This window comes from Salvelinus alpinus, chromosome 27 (assembly GCF_045679555.1).
Source record: "Salvelinus alpinus chromosome 27, SLU_Salpinus.1, whole genome shotgun sequence".
NCBI classification, from domain to species: Eukaryota; Metazoa; Chordata; class Actinopteri; order Salmoniformes; family Salmonidae; genus Salvelinus; species Salvelinus alpinus.
Genome location: NC_092112.1, coordinates 36,803,047 through 36,826,102, shown reverse-complemented (window position 1 = coordinate 36,826,102; position 23,056 = coordinate 36,803,047). Strand labels below are relative to the sequence as shown.

General features: G+C 45.7%; 1 protein-coding gene across 2 annotated transcripts in view; it reads left to right on the top strand.

Moving 5' to 3' along the window:
* LOC139556490 (forkhead box protein N3-like) overlaps positions 1–23,056 on the top strand; it is a 61,592-nt gene that overhangs the window by 25,228 nt on the left and 13,308 nt on the right. For both annotated transcript variants that reach the window (XM_071370509.1, XM_071370510.1), the window contains exons 2-3: positions 4,958–5,524; positions 18,349–18,497. In XM_071370509.1, the coding sequence (XP_071226610.1) occupies positions 4,976–5,524; positions 18,349–18,497 (698 nt within the window). In that variant the 5' untranslated portion in view covers positions 4,958–4,975. The remainder of the gene's footprint in view (positions 1–4,957; positions 5,525–18,348; positions 18,498–23,056) is intronic.

Below are 23,056 nucleotides of genomic sequence, written 5' to 3'. Positions count from 1 at the left end.
TTGTAAGAGAGGCGAAGGGTTAAATACACACAGTTCAAACTCACAGACGAACACACACACACACTCACTCACACACTTAGCCAACGCTGCTGTCCCATGTTATAGATACACTAAACCACTGGGCACTTCCTGGTTCACACTGTATTTAAATACTGTATCCCTGACATAGCTCATTCTATAATTTGTACTGTCGTCCAGTGGATTTTAGTTACACTGTTTATACACACCACATACAGTGGGGAGAACAAGTATTTGATACACTGCCGATTTTGCAGGTTTTACTACTTACAAAACATGTAGAGGTCTGTAATTTTTATCATAGGTACACTTCAACTGTGAGAGACGGAATCTAAAACAAAAATCCAGAAAATCACATTGTATGATTTTTAAGTAATTCATTTGCATTTTATTGCATGACATAAGTATTTGATACATCAGAAAAGCAGAACTTAATATTTGGTACAGAAACCTTTGTTTGCAATTACAGAGATCATATGTTTCCTGTAGTTCTTGACCAGGTTTGCACACACTGCAGCAGGAATTTTGGCCCACTCCTCCATACAGACCTTCTCCAGATCCTTCAGGTTTCGGGGCTGTCGCTGGGCAATATGGACTTTCAGCTCCCTCCAAAGATTTTCTATTGGGTTCAGGTCTGGAGACTGGCTAGGCCACTCCAGGACCTTGAGATGCTTCTTACGGAGCCACTCCTTAGTTGCCCTGGCTGTGTGTTTCGGGTCGTTGTCATGCTGGAAGAGCCAGCCACGACCCATCTTCAATGCTCTTACTGAGGGAAGGAGGTTGTTGGCCAAGATCTCGCGATACATGGCCCCATCCATCCTCCCCTCAATACGGTGCAGTCGTCCTGTCCCCTTCTACAGAAAAGCATCCCCAAAGAATGATGTTTCCACCTCCATGCTTCACGGTTGGGATGGTGTTCTTGGGGTTGTACTCATCCTTCTTCTTCCTCCAAACACGGCGAGTGGAGTTTAGACCAAAAAGCTCTATTTTTGTCTAATCATACCACATGACCTTCTCCCATTCCTCCCCTGGATCATCCAGATGGTCATTGGCAAACTTCAGACGGGCCTGGACATGCGCTGGCTTGAGCAGGGGGACCTTGCGTGCGCTGCAGGATTTTAATCCATGACGGCGTAGTGTGTTACTAATGGTTTTCTTTGAGACTGTGGTGCCAGCTCTCTTCAGGTCATTGACCAGGTCCTGCCGTGTAGTTCTGGGGTGATCCCTCACCTTCCTCATGATCATTGATGCCCCACGAGGTGAGATCTTGCATGGAGCCCCAGACCGAGGGTGATTGACCGTCATCTTGAACTTCTTCCATTTTCTAATAATTGCGCCAACAGTTGTTGCCTTCTCACCAAGCTGCTTGCCTATTGTCCTGTAGCCCATCCCAGCCTTGTGCAGGTCTACAATTTTATCCCTGATGTCCTTACACAGCTCTCTGGTGTTGGCCATTGTGGAGAGGTTGGAGTCTGTTTGATTGAGTGTGTGGACAGGTGTCTTTTATACAGGTAACGAGTTCAAACAGGTGCAGTTAATACAGGTAATGAGTGGAGAACAGGAGGGCTTCTTAAAGAAAAAACTAACAGGTCTGTGAGAGCCGGAATTCTTACTGGTTGGTAGGTGATCAAATACTTATGTCATGCAATAAAATGCAAATGAATTACTTAAAAATCATACAATGTGATTTTCTGGATTTTTGTTTTAGATTCCATCTCTCACAGTTGAAGTGTACCTATGATAAAAATTACAGCCCTCTACATGCTTTGTAAGTAGGAAAACCTGCAAAATCGGCAGTGTATCAAATACTTGTTCTCCCCACTGTATGTATTTATATATTGTATTCTTGACATAGCTCACTCTAATATATCTACTGCTGTACATATCATTCTTAGTGTATCTAGTGTAAATTCATCCAGTGTATATAGATAGAGATTGCATTTGGATTACCGTTACAGTGCTGTTTGAGTTGTTAATTGGATTCGTTCCAATGATACTTGATTTCTTGATTTCATTACTTTTTTTGTTGTTGTATTATTTGTGTACTTGTTTGACATTTTACTGCATTGCCAGGATCTAGTAACGTAAGCATTTTGCCGCACCCGCCGTAACATCTGCTAAACTCTGTAACTCCAATACACTTTCATTTGATTTGAAATATGATTCCACCTTCTGCAAATTTCCCGCTCAACCGATGTTTGCTGCTTTGGGATTGTATTGTTGACTTGGCACTTGTCTTGCTTTGAGAGGAGCCATCTTGTGCGGTAAGATGGACATCAGTGACCTCGTCAAGAGGTTTGGACATTGATGTGTGTGAGAATAGAGGCACCGGTGGTTCACTGGGGGATTCCATCAGACTCAGGAAAAAATTGGGTGTCAAGGTCAAGAAGGTCGTAGGGTCGTGTACACAAGATTTTAATTAAACATGTACAGACACACACACACAAGCATGCAAACACACACACACACACACACACGCTGTCAGTCTGTCACGCCTCTAGTAAGAAGTACCCCTCCCTTCAACGATCAAGTCTGAACTTGAGCAAGAACTCTCGTTGTCCTTTAACAGTCCATCAGGGGGTTGTATAAACGTTGTATACAAGTTTGTTTAGGGCTCAAAGTGTGTTAAGGAGAGGTTTCTGAAAACTCTAGGGTATGAATACACGGCTCTGCACTGCGCCTCGCTACGGCTCGCACACAAACTCATAACACAGGCCCTAACTGGAAGGAGTTTGTTGTCATAGCAACAGTAAAATTAGATGACTTTACTGTCAGCCGTAATGTGTCATGGCCCTGCCTCGCCTGGTGCCTTGCCTGCCGTCATGGCAACGTAACAAGAAAACGCTCCCTGTGTGTTCCGTTGTTCCCTTCTCCTCGACGACCGACTCCTCGACGACGTCCAACTGGGAACCATGTCACACCAGTAACCTTCCCTGTTCCCTCGCTGCCATCCACACCTTGACGCGCCTGTCACCGCTATATAGCTCAACCCCTCGCTTACCTTTCTTTGTTTATCCCCTTTCTATTTTCAGGGCTTTTCAGGACTAGGAATATCTATTGTCGAGCTTCGGAGGAGATTTCAATTTGTTACAGTCAACGTGAGTACTGGTGCAACAACATGGCTCCGTCAGGTAGCTGCTGTTGATTCCCGGGGATATCGTCAGTTAAGGAGGAACTATAGATAACAGATATCCACAGACTGGAAGCTAGATGACAGATAAAGCTGCTCTAGGCTACTGTTTGGTTGTCGTATAAACACATATATGACTGCCATGGTCCATGCAGCCTACAGACATTTATGGAGGAAGAAAAGGTTCAATCAAATCAAACTTTATTGGTCGCGAACACATCTGCGGATGTTATCACAGGTGCGGTGAAATGCTTGCGTTACTAGCTGCAACTGTGCAGTAATACTGTAATATAGTAATACTGCACCGAGCAATACAAAAACAATACGCACAATCCTGAAAGAAAGAAATGTCGGAACGAATCCAAATAGCAACCCAACGATCAGATACATCTGCCTATCTGAAAGATGCTTGGAATCTAAAGACACTTTAGGCTGTTTGGTGGCCATATGCACAGCAGACATACAATGTATGACTAACAGGCTCCGAGACCGTTTCTATCTACAAGCCATCTGACTGGACTGACCACCTGCTCTGATTCTCCGCACCTTAGCACACATCACAACTACTGCTATCAGACTCCTATTTTACCGCTCAATTTATACCCCCCCCCCAATACATGTGTAAATATTGGACTATAAATGTGCCTTCCTGTATTATACTTGTGCTAAAATGTCTATTCTATTCTACTGAGCCATTTACTTTGTTTGTATTCTTATTTTTGTACTATTTAGTATTCTATGTTGCGTTGCCGAGAAGGAACCTGCAAGAAAGCATTTCGTTGGACGATGTATACCATGCTCCTACACACGACTAATAAAGCTTGATACTTCAAACTACTATACAGAATAGAGTCTATAGTCCCATGCATATTTTTTATGAGGACAAGAGAAAACATATTGACAGATGTCAAAACCGTAGGCTAGTGCTAGGCATCATACATTGTCTACCGTACAACCTACAGTACATACATGTGTTCTATTCTATATATATATATAGCTCAGTCCTTGTATCTCGGTGAAGAAGAATTATCAGAGCAGGAAGGAAGAGTAGCTTCCCAAATAGCACCCGATTCCCTTCATAGTGGGCCCATAGGGCCCTGGTCAAAAGTAGTGCACTATATAGGAAATATGGTGCCATTTGGGACGTAGAGCTGTTGTTCTGTGGTGAAAGCGGCTCAGAGGGGGCCGGGAGCCATGGTAACGTGACAGCTGTCATAGCTAGGGGGGAAGGGGATGGATGTTGACAGCTGTCCGTCAATCAGCCAGAGAGAAGAGTCAGATCGGGGGATGATTTCCTTGGCTCAAAGCATGATCACACAGGGTGAGCTGGCTACTACATATCTCCTGCTGGGATTAATCCTATCCTTGTGTGTGTGTGTGTGTGTGTGTGTGTGTGTGTGTGTGTGTGTGTGTGTGTGTGTGTGTGTGTGTGTGTGTGTGTGTGTGTGTGTGTGTGTGTGTGTGTGTGTGTGTGTGTGTGTGTGTGTGTGTGTGTGTGTGTGTGTGTGTGTGTGTGTGTGTTCATTTCCATCTTGCGATCATCTTACCAACAGAAGACGCCACCTAACACAGGATATAAGCATTTACTATGCAGTCAATTTAGCTACTGTTCTAGCAATTAATCTGCAGTTATCTAATGCATTCTAACGCTCATCTTATCTTCACTGGTTGGTGTGATTGTTACAGCAACCATTCCTGAGGATCCCATCAAAACTGTCTCTCAAAACCCACTGTAGAAGCATCAGAGTTGCAGACATGACTTGATGCATAGTAACCCAGTCTTGTGCTCTCTTTCCCTCCCCCATCCAGGAGAGAGCCCAGGGCTGGATGGGACCCACCATGCCGCCCAGTAAGAAGGCCCAGAGCCCCAGCAGCGGTTTGGGAGCGACCCGGGGTCTGAGTCCCCTCTACAGGGAGGCGGAGGCAGCCGACCTGTCCCTGTCTCTGTCGGCCTCCTTCTCCAAGGCCGAGGACGAGGAGCTCACCAGCCTCTCCTGGCTCCACGAGAGCACAGACCTTCTCAACAGCTTCTCTCACTCGGGGCTCCGCTCCGTCTCCCCCCTGCAGGACCCCGACGGTCACCCTCTACCCCCGCACTCCCCCTCCTCCTCCTCCCCTTCCCCCGACCCATGTGATTCTTCCCCATACGACCTGGCCACGGGAGCCAATCGGAAGCCTCCGTACTCGTTCAGCTGTCTGATCTTCATGGCAATAGAGGACGCGCCATCCAAGAGGCTGCCGGTGAAAGATATCTATGGTTGGATCCTGGAGCATTTCCCGTATTTTGCTAGCGCCCCTACTGGTTGGAAGAACTCGGTGCGCCACAATCTGTCGCTTAATAAGTGTTTCAAGAAGGTGGACAAGGACAGGAGCCAGGTAAGGAGGAGGCTAGCAAAGACACACACACACGTACGCACACGCTCACACACACACACACACCCCACACACACACACACAACACACACAGCTGCACCACACTCTCTCGCTCTCTTTCTCTCGCTCTCTCTCCCTTTCTCTTTGTTTGTTTGAGGTGCTTGGACTCATTTCAAATTCAGTTATCAGGAGAACAGCCATTTCAATCTCAGAGTCAAACATATCCAGTATTTTGTCTACACATGTACAAGGAATTGCTTTATCAATACTTCATCATCTCACTGAATTCCAACTAAAAAGCAGAAGTTTGGAGTTTTCTGGAGGGAACAGCCTTTCAGTTTTGATTTAAATCTTGATCTGGTTTCTTCTAAAGGCTTAAATATTTCACTAATCATTCTCCTATTTCAGGAGCTGGTTACATGCAGGCTATATATTTATAAGGAAAATAATTCCCATAACCAATTAATACTAAAAGTTGTAATAACATTAATGTCAAAGGATAATCAGATATCATCTGCCCATGGGAAAGTATAAGTAAACACGGGAAGAAAGGGACACACTCACTGAAGTATTCTTTACGTTTTAATGTCTTATTTTTTCAGCCAGGTCACCCGTGATATAAGTCATTCTTCGACATCCATCCATGTCTGAGGATGTCGTGAAATGACGTGAAAACACTTCAAAATTTGACGTTTGGAACAAACTTTGAAAGCTGGCGTTTGAGGAACATGGCTGAGCGTCCAATTCTGGCGTGAGACTGTGAGAGCTGGTTGAATTGTTTTGCAGCAGAGGTCAGAACTAAGGGATGTGTTTCGGCGACAGCCGAGCGTTTGGAGACAGACACCCACCCATATTTACCGATGACGTCACGTTGTAGTACTGCTGCTTTCTTTTATTCACAATCATTATTTACATACATTATTTACATACATTTCCTACTGTTTTCCACCAAAGAGCCTGTTGCTCAAAGGCAGAAACCTAACAGAAGTTCTTCATTCAAGCCTCTACGGCTCTGTTTGTAAGGCATAGAAAATCTTCTCTGTCACTTCCTCATTTAAGTGGCTATACAACTTCTAAGCCCTGGAACCTCAGTTGGCACACATCATGTCTGACCGCATTACAGTGTCTGGACACAGGGGACAGTTCACTGTGATGCATTTCTTTCTTCGCCCTCGTACGGGAAAGAAAATGTATGTCGGGGGTAGAATTTCCTGTAAAGCAAAATTTGTGGTCTATTTACTCAAGTGCCCATGTGGATATTATTATGTTGGGAAGTCTAAGTGAGAGTTGAAAGTTCGTATTACAGAGCACAAGAGCAGAGCACCCCTGCAGCCAGACACCATGTGTCTTCTAATGAAGTTCATATGTGAGAATTGCCAGAACAATCCGAGATGCCAAAAATATATTTCACTCCCTCTGGCATATAATTACCCATAAGGCTTGTATTATGTACACTATACAGGCTTTAGCTTGTGCATTAGATTCTTTATCAAATGGACTTGTGAGCTCTAAACTACATTTGACCAGCACATGAACCACTGCCTTTCCCTTGTGAGTGAATGTGATATGTGGAAAGACAAAATGTACAAACTGTATCGTGTGTGTGTGTGCGTGTGTGTCTGCCCTTAAGTTACTCTGTCATCTGGCCCCTTGACTACAACTGCATAGAGTTTGCCTTGTATACATATCTCCATAGTAACTAGGTTGCAGTTGACATAAAAGTATGCTGTTGCTGTGGCGACGGGAAAACTGATTTGGCTATACTGACTTTGAGTATGTGTGCCCGCCCTTGGGTTTGTACAAGAATGTGTGTGTGTGTGTGTGTGTGTGTGTGTGTGTGTGTGTGGGTGTGTGTGTGAGTGAGTGTGTGATGGCAAGGACAGAAAGGTGCAGTTGGCAGGGACATTTTTTTCCTCTCACACAGACAGTTTAAGACAGCCAATTAGTTAACTCTTCAATTCTGTCAAATACTTGCTCAGCCCAAACTGACTACCAACTGTTACAGAAACAGAAAATAAAGCATTACATAAAGACGCATACCTCAGTATACACACAAGAATATGTGCCTGCGTCTTAAAACAGCTATTTTACCTGAGAAAAAGGCTGGTTTGTATGGAATCATAATGATGTCAACTTTGTAATTTCAAGGAAAGACTAACGTTACTATAGCATTCAACTACTGTCTTTCTAAGGAGAAGCTGTTTTTCCTGGGGTTTTCCATTTGAAATGCCTTTTTCTATAGCTGGCTTTCCTCTGTCTGTTTATCTCTGAATTGAGCACAGTACGGGTCGGGTAGGCATTTTTACATTGCATTATATTTCACATTAACATCAAGCTAGTGGGGAGGGAAAATCTTCCAAATGGATTGGGGTTTAGTATAGTGAACAGTCTTGGTTGGTCCACGGGCTAAGTCCTTGCTAGGCCTTGGCTTGGAAGAAAAAAGCATTTTTTTGCAAATGCACCAAATTATATTTCCATTAATTTAGAGAGGTGGAGATTATTATGACAAGACACTATTTGTTCCAGAGAGTGTGTTTCTGGGTCATATCCAGGCAGACGACAAGACTACTGACTGGGGTTAGCTTATTGTAAGCCTGTGTGTGTGTGTGTGTGTGTGTGTGTGTGTGTGTGTGTGTGTGTGTGTGTGTGTGTGTGTGTGTGTGTGTGTGTGTGTGTGTGTGTGTGTGTGTGTGTGTGTGTGTGTGTGTGTGTGTGTGTGTGTGTGTGTGTGTGCGTGTGCGCGTGCGTGCGTGTGTGCGTGTGTCTGTGCGAGACAGCCAGAGGGCTCAAGTCTCACGGTTTCCATGGTGTTGTTTACAAACAGGATTCCTCCATTGGTGAATGAGAAGCCTTTAATGACAGGACACGGTGTTGTGCTCATAACACACGTACGCACACACACACACACACACACACACAGCGTCGTATTGGTTATGAAATCAAAGCTGAAAAGTGGGTTATGAAGAAACAGTTCTGCAGGAGAAACAGTTCAAAACGAGCTATTTCGTCAATCCAATAGTCTCAACGCTATCGCAAGGTATTGGGATCAGACCGTTATCTAGCCTAACCTTGCCTCTAGTGTATGAAACAACTTTGAACTAAATCTCTGTTTTCATTGTTGGCTAAAGTGGAAACAGACTGGTAACCAGGCTAACTCAAGATCCATAGCAACAGATCTCTGGTAAAAGTGGTGTTTCAGGGTCTACATGGAACTCAAAAGGTTTCTACCTGGAACCTAAAAGGGTTTTTCAAATGGCTCTCCTGTGGGGTTCAACAAGGGTTCTTCTAAGATCCTCAAAGTTCTTCAAAGAACCTTACGGTTCTTGGGACTGAAAATTGCCAGCAAAAGGTTCTTCCAAGAACCCAATAGGAGGTGGGGTTCATCGAGGAGCCTCCTTAGTTGGTGGGGGTTCTTGCAAGAACCTAACTACTCAACTGAAACATTTAGATTTGAATTTGGAAGGGAAGCAGGTGCAGGCACTTAACTGAAAGATGTAAAGATCTCCTCAATTTAAGGTAAGGTTTGCCCCTTGTATGATCTACATTTATATTGTTTAATGATGATACCATCTATCTTTTCATATTTGTGCAAATCTTTCTAAAACAGAAAATGGACACAATTCAATGGATATCAATCAACAAAGAGGTAAGAATATGTAGGCTATAAGAATATGTTGAAGGCTAGCTGTATTGAGTGCAGATGACTAAACTGCTCACCTTTATGTCTGTGTCTGCAGGTATGAAGACGAGGAGGCATACAAAGGTATGTCAATAGGTATTGGTATATTATTATGCAGATCACATTTATCATATTCCTCTCTTACCTCTTCAATGAATATCCCATAGGCCTCTACATTATGGACAAGGTATGTGTATGAAAACCATTATCAAAACAGTTTTTTACATTCCCATTTACCACAAAAAACAAGGTATGAATACTGTAGTGTGCATGTTTTGTTGATATGTATAATTACTATTCTTTGGGATTCACAGACTTCACCCTCCCTACACCTCTGATGAATATAACAGGAAACCTGTTCGATCACCATGCAATGCAAAATCATTCTGGCTATGGATACGGAGAACCTCAATACATTAACATCAACACGCCATTGGACTTGTGGCTCTGCTGGGAGTTTACCTCATATTTAGATTTTTTTATTCTGCTTTGCCACTAAAATCATAATAAACACTGAGAACTAAAATATAGTGTTATTGTTGTTATTTATATTATTATTATTAATATTCATAATAGTAATAGGGGGGGGGGGGTAGTTCAAAATGAACCCCAAAAGGTTCTTCAAAAGTTTCTTTGAGGATCCATTAAAAGGGGTTCTTTAAAGAACTTATAGGGGTTCCCCCACCGTTTCAATTTGAAGAACCCCTGAAGCATACTCCATGAACCTTTGTTTTTTAGAGTGTTTGGGGACAGCTGAAGAACCCTTTTAGGTTCTAGATCCTTTTTTTTACTAAGAGTGTAGGGTTGGTCACAGCAGATGAAGAAAAACAGATCCTATGTTTTCAATGACTCTTCAATGTATTTGGAACAAAGTGTTCTCTGATATAACCTTGTCTGCCATTATACTATGATGCATCTCAGAACCATGGCAACACTCAGATCCCTGGTATGTGGTTGGTTGAAGAGGAACACAGTATTAGGGTCAGTAACAGCAGGACCATTTAATATCTCCCCCCCTCCCCCCTCTCTCTCTCTCCTCTCTGCCTTCTTTTCCTAGTGGGTCCCAGACTACAGACTACAGTTTATGTAACAGAGGAAACAGATGTGGGGAGCATACAACTCCTCTCTTTCTCTCTGTCTTCCATTCAGTCTGTCTGTCTTTCATTCTCTCTCTCTCTCTCTCTCTCTCTCTCTCTCTCTCTCTCTCTCTCTCTCTCTCTCTCTCTCTCTCTCTCTCTCTGTGACGTTGACAGACTGAGTTGGCCTGGACTAGAGGTCTGCTGTGGGACTGATTTTCTTCATCTCGCTCCTGCTGCTTTTCATACCGTGCCGCCTCCTGCTGTCTTCTTGTCTGACTCCAACCCGCTCCCGCAAGAAATGGTCCCGAATCCGACTGCAGTCCCGCAATGTTATTTTAGGTGTATGTGACCCAGCTTGCTTTGCAGCCCAGGTCCCAGCAATTTTGAGACCACACATATAGGCGTAATTGATCTTGCACGCCTCAAGAAAGAGAAGGAAGGTAGGCCACTGGACGTAAATCAGCAAGAATTAGGCTATTCGAGTATGTGAATATTGCTAACAAACAGGTGCTTTAACACAAGAACACGTACAAGACAGAAAGACGACCGTTCTCAATAATCTGCGGGACTAAAAAATATTTTCATTACAAAGTTGTCTGTCTGACCGCCCGCTCCTGACCGCAGCATGAAAAATGCTCTCAGCCTGGCCACAGGTCCCGTGGGATGCCCTCGGGAATGCAGCTCTTTAGCCTACACCACTCTGTGTATACTCTTTACAATCAGTGTATTTCTGTCTTTTCACATATTTGTGCTCTCTGTTAATAGTGTCAAACGTTTCAAGGTTAAACGTTTCAAGGTTTAAGTTTTGTTCTAAACTGGGTGGTTTAAGCCCTGAATGCTGATTTGGCTGACAGCCGTGATATATCAGACTGTATACCATGGGTATGACAAAACATTGTTGTTATTGCTCTAATTACATTGGTAACCAGTTTATAATAGCAATAAGGCACCTCAGGGGTTTGTGGTATATTACCAATATACCACGGCTAAGGGCTGTATCCAGGCACTCCAGGCAAGTGTTTAAATTGTGCAGTATTAGCAATAGTAAATAAGAGTCTGGTAGCAGCAGTTGTGATGTGTGTGTGTTTGTGTGCAGAGAGTCAGTGCAGGTGGTCAGTCCAGTTCAAGTGTTCAGCAGTCTGATGGCTTGTAGATCGAAACTGTCTCTGAGTCTATTGGGATCAGACGTCATGCTCCGATACCATCTGCCCAATGGTGAGGGAGTAAACAGCTCGTGGCTGGAGCGTGTGGGGTCCTTGACGATGCTGTGGGCCTTCCTCTGGCACCGTTTCTAGTAGATATTCTAGATGGGTGGGAGCACGGTCCCAGTGATGTACTGAGCCTTCTTCAACACCCGCTGGAGGGCCTTGTGGTTGTGGACGGAGCAATTGCCATATCAGGCCGTGATGCGACTAGTCAGGATACTCTCGATGGTGCAGAAGTAGTATTTGGAGAGGTGCCGTGCCGTGTTTCCTAAGCCGCCTAAGGAAGTAGAGACCGTGTTGCACCATTTTGACGAGTGTTGGTGGTATTGGTCCATGTCAAGTCATCGGTGATGTCTGTGTAACCAGCTCAGATATTTTTAAGGGTTAAAGCTAGCATTGTGTTTCTATTTATCTGATCCTAGATCTGTTGTTAAGGGCAACTTCTACCTCCTGGAGCCATGTGACTTCAGGGTTTCCGGCAGCCTTCCCAGAACACTTTATAAACACAGATGGGCAGTGGCGTGGAACCAGGTTGGGTTGGGTCGTAGTGTAGGCACAGAACACTGAGCACACATGCAGCTGGTTATTCTAGGAACAAGGCTCTTTCCAAGACACTAAGACAGGGGGGGAAAAACAGTGGTGACCAGCCAACCCAAATTGAAATAGCTTAGGCACTGTTGTTTTAGTTGAGCGACGTCAGAGAGAGATAAACACTCAATGTAAACTAGTGGGGCTAGTCTCTGCTGGTAAACGCAGCTATATATCCAGATATATCTCTCATTCATCCCCATTGCGATGGCTGGCACGAAGGGCATCACCAAACAAAGAATCTGCACTTCTTTCTGTACTTGGCCATCTTCTCCACTGTGAACCAATCCTGAATAACTCTGTCACCTAAATTCTAGCCATTCCCTGTTAACTACAGGGTTATTTCCATACCTCAGTGCCTCTGGAGTACATGTAGCCATGCTAAGAACATACACTACATGGCCAAAAGGATGTGGACAGCCCTTCAAATGAGTGGATTTGGTTATTTCAGCCAGTTATTTAATTGCTGACAGGTGTATAAAATCGAGCACACAGCCATGCAATCTCCATAGACAAACATTGGCAGTAAAATGGCCTTACTCAAGAGCTCAGTGACTTTCAATGTGGCACCGTCATAGGATGCCAGCTTTCCAACAAGTCAGTTTGTCAAATTTCTGCCCTGCTAGAGCTTCCCTGGCCCACTGTAAGTGCTGTTATTGTGAAGTGGAAACGTTTAGGAGCAACAACGGCTCAGCCATGAAGTGGTAGGCCACACAAGCTCACAGATCGGAAACGCCGAGTGCTGAAGCGCGTAAAAATCTCCTGTCCTCGGTTGCAACACTCACTACCGAGTTCCAAACGGCCTCTGGAAGCAGCTTCAGCACAAGAACTGGTCGTCGGGAGCTTCCTGAAATGGGTTTCCATGGCCAAGCAGCTGCACACAAGCCTAAGATCACCATGCAAAATTCCAAGCGTCGTCTGGAGTGGTGTAAAGCTTGCCGCCATTGGACCCTGGAGCAGTGGAAATGCGTTCTCTGAAGTGATGAATCACGCTTCACCATCTGGCAGTCTGATGGACGAATCTGGCCAGGAGAACGCTACCTGTCTGAATGCATAGTGCCAACTGTAAAGTTTGGTAGAGGAGGAATAATGGTCTGGGGCTGTTTTTCATGGTTTGGGCTAGGCCCCTTAGTTCCAGTGAAGGGAAATGTTAACGCTACAGCATACAATTACATTCTAGACGATTCTGTGCCTCCAACTTTGTGCCAAAAGTTTGGGGAAGGCCCTTTCCTGTTTCAGCATGACAATGCCCCCGTACACAAAGCGAGGTCCGTACAGAAATGGTTTGTTGAGATTGGTGTGGAAGAACTTGACTGGCCTGCACAGAGCCCTGACCTCAACCCCGTTGAACACCTTTGGGATGAATTGGAACGCCGACTGCGAGCCAGGCCTAATCGCCCAACATCAGTGCCAGATCTCACTAATGCTCTTGTGGCTGAATGGAAGCAAGTCCCTGCAGCAATGTTCCAACATCTAGTGGAAAGCCTTCCCAGAAGAGTGCAGGCTGTTATAGCAGCAAAGGGAGGACCTACTCCATATGAATACCCATGATTTTGGAATGAGATGTTCGACGAGCAGGTGTCCATATACTTTTGGCTATGTAGTGTAGCTGACACCAGTAACCAGTCCCTCCAGCCTCACTTGTCCTGGGTCTAAAGCCCTAATCCCCTGCTACAGTGGCTGACACACACCTGCAGGAGAAACAGGCCTGGTGATGCATCCCAAATTGCATCCTATTCCCTATATAGTGTAGGGTATAGGGAATAGAGTGCCTTTTTTAACATTTGTATTTATTTATTTCACCAGGTGGGCTAGTTGAGAACAAGTTCTCATTTGTAACTGTGACCTGGCCAAGATAAAGCATAGCAATTCGACACATACAACAACACAGAGTTACACATGGAATAAACAAAACATAGTCAATAATACAGTAGAACAAAAGAAAATAAAAAGTCTATATACAGTGAGTGCAAATGAGGTAAGATAAGGGAGTTAAGGCAATAAATAGGCCATGGTGGCGAAGTAATTACAATATAGCAATTAAAACACTGGAATGGTAGATGTGCAGAAGATGAATGTGCAAGTAAAGATACTGGGGTGCAAAGGAGCAAGATAAATAAATAAATACAGTATGGGGATGAGGTAGGTAGATAGATGGGCTGTTTACAGATGGGGTACGTACAGGTGCAGTAAATGTGAGCTGCTCTGACAGCTGGTGCTTAAAGCTAGTGAGGGAGATATGAGTCTCCAGCTTCAGTGATTTTTGCAGTTCGTTCCAGTCATTGGCAGCAGAGAACTGGAAGGAAAGACGACCAAAGGAGGAATTGGCTTTGGGGGTGACCAGTGAGATATACCTGCAGATGTACCTGCTGGAGCGCGTGCTACGAGTGGGTGCTGCTATGGTGACCAGTGAGCTGAGATAAGGTGGGGCTTTACCTAGCAGAGACTTGTAGATAACCTGTAGCCAGTGCGTTTGGCGACGAGTATGAAGCGAGGGCCAACCAACGAGAGCATACAGGTCGCAGTGGTGGGTAGTGTATAGGGCTTTGGTGACAGAACGGATGGCACTGTGATAGACTGCATCCAGTTTGTTGAGTAGAGTGTTGGAGGCAATTTTATAGATGACATCACCGAAGTCGAGGATCGGTAGGATGGTCAGTTTTACGAGGGTATGTTTGGCAGCATGAGTGAAGGATGCTTTGTTGCGATATAGGAAGCCAATTCTAGATTTAATTTTGGATTGGAGATGCTTAATGTGAGTCTGGAAGGAGAGTTTACAGTCTAACCAGACATCTAGGTATTTGTAGTTGTCCACGTATTCTAAGTCAGAGCCGTCCAGAGTAGTGATGCTGGACGGGCGAGCAGGTGCGGGCAGTGATCGGTTGAATAGCATGCATTTAGTTTTACTTGCGTTTAAGAGCAGTTGGAGGCCACGGAAGGAGAGTTGTATGGCATTGAAGCTCGTCTGGAGGTTAGTTGACACAGTGTCCAAAGAGGGGCCAGAAGTATACAGAATGGTGTCGTCTGCGTAGAGGTGTATCAAAGAATCACCAGCAGCAAGAGCAACATCATTGATGTATACAGAGAAGAGAGTCGGCCCGAGGATTGAACCCTGTGGCACCCCCATAGAGACTGCAAGAGGTCCGGACAACAGGCCCTCCGATTTGACACACTGAACTCTATCAGAGAAGTAGTTGGTAAACCAGGCGAGGCAATCATTTGAGGAACCAAGGCTGTTGAGTCTGCCAATAAGAATGTGGTGATTGACAGAGTCGAAAGCCTTGGCCAGGTCGATGAATACGGCTGCACAGTAATGTCTCTTATCGATGGCGGTTATGATGTCGTTTAGGACATTTGAGACGCTGATCTGGTGTTGTGTGGGTGAATGAGGATAAACCACCTAATGGAGCTGTGCAAGAATCCTCCAGTGGGGTTTAGAGAATGGCACCAATGCATGTTCTGGGAGAGGAGGAGGAGGGGTGAAGGGAGGAGAGGGAGAGGAGAGACAAGGGTGCAGCTGCAAAACACATTTTGGGGGGGAGTTACTGCATACTGTAGGCTGGACCTCATTAGCTTCAAAAAATAAATGACTCCCATTAAAAAGACTTGGGGTCACTTTCTTTGTCAACAACACTCCACCTCTCAGGTTAGATGTTACTCTGGGACCCATGGCAGGATGTGCTGTGGGATCGGTTCACCCTCCCCAAATACTAACCATGGCCAGGAGTTTTTAAAAACAAGAAACTGATCCCAGATCAAATGTCTAGTGGTATCTTTCATCCTAATCTGCCAACACTGACATAGTTCAGCACCTCCTCTCCACCCCCTGCTGTTGCCTGTTGCCTAGGCGAGTTCTGCGCTCTGATTGGCCCATCGACCCGGGGACTGTGGTTGCTGATTGGTGGTTGGGGGTGGTGATGTCAGCGGCTCAGCAGACAGCTCTACTGTTGGGAGCATCGATTTAACAGGCTGCCAGGCGGCGTGCTCACACACAAACACACACACATATACACACACACACGCAGTGGACTGGCGGGAGAGTGCGAGGGGGAAATTTGGGCCGGCAGGGTCACCTCTGCGGGGGTGAGATGTGAGTGATGTCATGGTGTGTGTGTGTGTGTGTGTGTGTGTGTGTGTGTGTGTGTGTGTGTGTGTGTGTGTGTGTGTGTGTGTGTGTGTGTGTGTGTGTGTGTGTGTGTGTGTGTGTGTGTGTGTGTGTGTGTGTGTGTGTGTGTGTGTGTGTGTGTGTGTGTGTATGGTTGGGTGTACTATCATACTCTCCAGGGAAGGCATCTCTAGCTGTACTAGACCCACACTAGGGAGCTAGGCATGCTGGGTAATGTCAGACACCACAGGGGAAGTGGCTGGACTGAGTACACACACATGCCTGTAAACGTATGAGGCCTAAATATTACAGCCTAGCGCTTGTAATAAAGTCTCTCTACTCTGTCCTTCAACAAACCAATGGACCGACACAAGCCAACACATAATGACTTATTTACTTGTAATGTAAATAGATATAGATACACAGCCTTCTTACATGACATATTTTATTATACGGTGACAGCAGCAGTGTCGATTGTAGCTACAGCAGAAATGAACCTTACCTGTATCAAGAAAGCCTTTGTACCTACCTCCTGTGAGTCCCTGTATCATGTAAAAACACAGAAAAAGTCACAGTGGTGGGATTGATTATATTAGCTCAGTTGGTAGAGGATGGCGTTGACAACGGGTCCAAATCCCAGGACTACCCATATGGAAAAGGTACGCATGCATGACTAAGTCACTTTGAACTTTTGAACACACACGCGCGCGCGCACACACACACACACACACACACACACACACACACACACACACACACACACACACACACACACACACACACACACACACACACACACACACACACACACACACACACACACACACACACACACACACACACACACACACACACACTCTTGTCACTCCATTGTCTTTTACTGTCTATTGGGCAGGCGTGATCAGAGTAGTGAAATATGAAGTTGCATGGCGGGTGTGTGTGTATGTCTCTCCAACAGCACTGATGGGAAGTAGACGTCTTCATTAGGCGGGGGAAGTTCTAAAATAGAACAGCACAGCCCCTCTGGAATGGAAAACTCTCCTTCTGTCTTAACCAACTGCTCTGTGGTGATGTTTCACTTTGGAAAATGGAAATATCACTGCAATAACACACACACACACACACACACACACACACACACACACACACACACACACACACACACACACACACACACACACACACACACACACACACACACACACACACACACACACACACACACACACACACACACACACACACACTCACGCACTGCAGAGAATATATTAAGACTAATATGCCTTTAAGACATATCTTCTGATAGAATGTACATTTGTTTGATATGTATGAGTCCTGGGGTGATGTTTGAGAGGTACTGTATTTCCTAATGGATTCAGTCATGTTCTGTTTCAATGTGCTTCATCTGGTTGGGATCTGGTCTGCAGCACAACTCTGTAAGAAAGTGAAGAAGAAGAGGGGAGAGAGAGAGGGAAGGAGAGAGAGAGAGGCAGAGGGAGGGAGAGAGAGGCAGAGGGAGGGAGAGAGAGAGAGGCAGAGGGAGGGAGGGAGGGAGAGAGCGTCAGGGGGAGGGAGGGAGAGAGAGAGAGAGCGTAGGGGTGGCGAGTGAGAGGGAGGGGTGGAGAGAGAGAGGGGGGGAGAAAGTAAGGAGAGAGAGAGAGGCAGAGGGAGGGAGAGAGAGAGAGAGGCAGAGGGAGGGAGAGAGAGCGTCAGGGGGAGGGAGGGAGAGAGAGAGAGAGAGAGCGGTAGGGGTGGCGAGTGAGAGGGAGGGGTGGAGAGAGAGAGGTGGGGAGAAAGTAAGGAGAGAGAGAGCGACAGAGAGACTTTGTGAATAGAACTAGGGGCCTTAAGTCGCTGACAACAACAGAAAGACAGGACATATGGAGAGGGTTGTGGTGCTGGATGTTGACTGAGCTTGTGCTTTGGACCTGTTTGTTCTGCTCTGTGTCTCCGTGTTTGTTTGTGGTCTGGTGTGTCTATGATGTAGGCTGGATTTCCAGGGACAGTGGATACTGAGAGCAACAACTGTCATGTAGCCATGGTTCAAATGTTCAAAGCTCCTGTTTCCTTGTTGTTAGTTAAATAATACTAACCATCCTCTTTTCTCTCTGCCTCTCTCTCTCTCTCTCCCTCTCGCTCACTCTCTCCTTCCCTCTCCTTCCCTCTGTCAGAGTATAGGTAAAGGCTCGTTGTGGTCCATAGATCCAGAGTACCGAAACAACCTGATCCAGGCCCTGAAGAAAACGCCATACCACCCCTACTCCCCGGGACTGGTTACCCCCTCAACCTCTCCCCCCACCTCTCCTCAGGCGTATCACAGGTAGCTACACACCTCTCGCACTCTCTTCACACACTCTCTTCATTCTGTCTTTTACACCTTCTTCATATCATTCACCCACTTCTTCCCTCTTTCCCTGAGGCATATCACAGGTAGCTACAAACCTCTCGCTTTCTCACACACACACACACACACACGCTCTCTCTTCCCTTGTGTCCCTTATTCTCTCACTCTCTTTTTGACCCCTTACCACCCCAATTTGTCATTGACATTTTCCCCCCCAGTTTCCCTCGTTCCTTCCCTTCCTACCTCCTCACATCCCCCTCTTCTTATCTGCTTCTGTAATTCTTTGTCCCCCCCTTTTACAACTCTGTCCCTCTCCCTTACCTTCCTTTCCTCCTCTCTTCTCTCCATTCTCCCACCTCTCATTCCTCTCGTTTTCTCTCCTCTCTGGTCATCCCAGTGGGTAGCTATGTCAGAGAAAACCACTATAAAGCTTTTGCAGTTTTTTCTCTCTTTCTTCTCTCTGGCCCTCCATCGGTCAGCCAGTCAGTGGGCAGGTTGGCTCGCAGAACCACTGGACTGTGTAAGACCGAATAATTGGCTCAGTGTAAAACGTAAAAGTGTCATTTTTAACAATGAGGGATGGGGAGGTGGAACAAATTGGAGGCCAGTTTCCGGATGCTGGTAGAAAAGGGAAAAGATGTCAGTTTCTCCATTACATTATACAGCATGAGAAAGAGGAATAAGGGGAATACGTTTTCTATTGACAGAGACTTCACGCCCGGGGTCCCTAGTGGCAATTTGACTCAGTAGCCCACATGCGCGCGCACACGCACACAGAAGAGCCCATGTGTGGAAACGGACAGGGCTATTGGAGAGGAGGGATGTTTGTCTGTGTCCTTCAGTGAGGGGCGTTGTGATGGTATCAAAGTCAGGTCAGTGATTATGGTACAGAGAGCGTGCAGAGGGCTTTTTGGGTCCAGGATTATCTCAGTGGTGTATACAATGGGAGGGAGGGAGACAGATTCACATGTGTTTTCTTTGTCTACCTCTATTGTTGTGTCTCAGAGAGCTCACATTTCTCAGTTCCACCTTCCACCAATGACTTACTCTGCTCCTGAATGATTGTGCATGGCATGCAGAACATCTAGGGGTTCCATGAGAGGGAGGATGGGAAGGAGGAGGAAGAGAAACAGAGTAGAGCATGCTGGGTATCAGGTCAGCTCCCTGGCGCATTCCTTCACACCCTATCGGCATCTGGATGGGGGAGGAGGGAAGCGAGGGGGGAGGAGAGGGAGTCTCGAGGGACTGGAGAGGGAGAGAGCGGGAGGAGGGCTGAACGACCGTCTGCCACGAGTTAGCCCCTCGCGAGACGATTAATGCATGGTTGCCTAGGCGACGGGAACGCCTCCATGGCAACACATGCACTGAGACAGGTGCAGCCACACCACAAATCTATTTGTTGCCTGGCGGAAGAAGAAAACAATTAGAAAGAGAGAGGGATAGAGGAGAAGAGAGGGAGAAAGAAGGAGAGAGAGAGGGATAGAGGGACAGAGAGAGAGAAAGAGGGAGAGAGGAGAAGAGGAAGAAAGAGGGAGCGTGGAGAAGAGAGGGAGAAAGAGGGAGAGAGAGAGGGATAGAGGAGAAGAGGGAGAAAGAGGGAGAGAGGAGAAGAGGGAGAAAGAGGGAGCGTGGAGAAGAGAGGGGGAGCGGAAAAGAGGGAGAGTGGAAAGAGAGGGAGAGAGAGAGAGTGGAGAAGGAAGAAAGAGGGAGCGTGGAGAAGAGAGGGAGAGCGGAAAAGAGGGAGAGTGGAAAGAGAGGGAGAGAGAGAGAGTGGAGAAGAGAGGGAGAGTGGAGAAGAGAGGGAGAGTGGAGAAGAGAGAGAGAGAGGGAGAGGAGAGAGAGAGGGAGGGTGAGAGAGAGTGGAAAATAAAGGGAGAGACGGGGAGACAGATAGAGACAGAGAGAGAGAGAGAGAATTGGGGAGAAAGAACAAAAGAGACAGGCAGTTAGCGCAAAAAAATATGTTATCGCCGTGGCAACGCTTAACTCTCCATGGCAACAGCAGGTGGCTCAGGGCTGTATTTTTTTGTTTGTGTTGTTTTTGTTACCTGCTTTAGTCCATCTCTGGTTAAAACATCAGAGAAGAGAGAGAGAGAGAGAACAGGCGGAGAGGTTCTAGACCTCCAAATCCGCTCTTTCTTCCTGTCTTTCAGATGGGCTCAGGAACAATAGAAGAGCTAATATTACATTGTGACTTGACTCTGTCAGTGAGTGGTGTAATGAGAACAGCTCAGTAAAGTGGAGTATAGTGTCTCTCTGGGGCTAATAGAAAATAGTGTCTCTTTGCTCCTGAAGGAGTTGAGTTTGTTCAGTCTCTAATCTACTTTGTCTCTCTGTAGTCCTGGAGGAGTTTGTTCAGTCTCACTGTGTCTCTTAATGGTCCTAAAAGGGTTTGTTCAGTCAGTCTGTACTAAGCCTGTAAAGTAGCTGCCCACAGCACCAGTGAGTCTTGGACAGTCCCAGCTGAAACCTTCCGTGATTTACAAAGTCAAGTCTGTGAGAGCTCACCGGACCGCGCTCACTAATCTGGATCTGAAGACCACTGAACACTGTCTGCAAACCTTACAGCTCCTCTACAGACTTGAGAGACTTAGTCCTGTAAGGACCCTGGATAACACGGTACACAGAAAGAACAAAATTTAAGTCTTAGACTTGTGTGTGTACAAAATACTCCTCCTCACCTTCTCTGTGTGTGTGTGTGTGTGTGTGTGTGTGTGTGTGTGTGTGTGTGTGTGTGTGTGTGTGTGTGTGTGTGTGTGTGTGTGTGTGTGTGTGTGTGTGTGTGTGTGTGTGTGTGTGTGTGTGTGTGTGTGTGTGTGTGTGTGTGTGTGTGTGTGTGTGTGTGTGTGTGTGTGTGCGTGCGTGCGTGTGTGTGTGTGTGTTGGGGGGGAAGTCATGAGGAATCACCCCTGTGGACCACATCAGTGAGGCAGTAATTCTCTGTGGTAATCACAGGGGATAGAATACTGGTAATGCTGGAATATATCACTGTCATCAGGAGCACAGGCTTATGAGCTCAAATTCCTGCTTTCATTTCAGTTTGGCTGAGTCTAAAATGGCGCCCTATACCCTCTCTAGGGCACTACTTTTGACCAGGGCCCTGGTAATAGGGCCCACATGAACTTACATGATCAAATGATTGACCATCTTTCTCTCTCTCTGTCTGTCTGTCTGTCTGTCTGTCTGTCTGTCTGTCTGTCTGTCTGTCTGTCTGTCTGTCTGTCTGTCTGTCTGTCTGTCTGTCTGTCTCTCTCTCTCTCTCTCTCTCTCTCTCTCTCTCTCTCTCTCTCTCTCTCTCTCTCTCTCTCTCTCTCTCTCTCTCTCTCTCTCTCTCTCTCTCTCTCTCTCTCTCTCTCTCTCTCTCTCTCTCTCTCTCTCTCTCTCTCTCTCTCTCTCTCTCTCTCTCTCTCTCTCTCTCTCATTCTCTCTCTCTCTCTCTCTCTCTCTCTCTCTCTCTCTCTCTCTCTCTCTCTCTCTCACTCTCTCTCACTCTTTCTGTCTGTCTGTCTGTCTGTCTCTCTCTGAATTCAATTTCAATTTAATGGCTTTATTGGCATGGGAAACATATGTTAACATTGCCAAAGCAAGTGAACTAGATAATAAACAAAAAAGTGAAATGAACAATAAAAATTTGCAGTAAACATTACACTCACAAAAGTTCCAAAAGAATAAGGACATGACAAATGTCATATTATGTGCAAGTAGTTAAAGTACAAAAGGGAAAATATATAAACATAAACATAGGTTGTATTTACAATGGTGTTTGTTCTTCATTGGTTGCCCTTTTCTTGTTGCAACAGGTCACAAATCTTTCTGCTGTGATGGTACACTGTGGTATTTCACCCATTCTCATCGATATGGGTTTGTGTATCAACAAAATTGGGTTTGTTTTCGAATTCTTTGTGTATCTGTGTAATCTGAGGGAAATATGTGTCTCTAATATGGTCATACACTTGGCAGGAGGTTAGGAAGTGCAGCTCAGTTTCTACCTCGTTTTGTGGGCAGTGTGCACATAGCCTGTCTTCTCTTGAGAGCCAGGTCTGCCTACGGCGGCCTTTCTCAATAGCAAGGCTATGCTCACTGAGTCTGTACATAGTCAAAGCTTTCCTTAAGTTTGGGTCAGTCACAGTGGTCAGGTATTCTGCCACTGTCTATTCTCTGTTTAGGGCCAAATAGCATTCTAGTTTGCTCTGTTTTTTTGTAAATTTTTTCCAATATGTCAAGTAATTATCTTTTTGTTTTCTCATGATTTGGTTGGGTCTAATTGTGTTGCTGTCCTGGGGCTCTGTGGGGTCTGTTTGTGTTTGTGAACAGAGCCCCAGGACCAGCTTGCTTAGGGGACTCTGCTCCAAGTTCATCTCTCTGTAGGTGATGTCTTTCTTAGGGAAGGTTTGGGAATCGCTTCCCTTTAGGTGGTTGTAGAATTTAACGGCTAATTTTGATAATTAGCGGGTATCAGTCTAATTCTATTCTGCATGCATTATTTGGTGTTTTACGTTATACACAGAGGATATTTTTGCAGAATTCTGCATGCA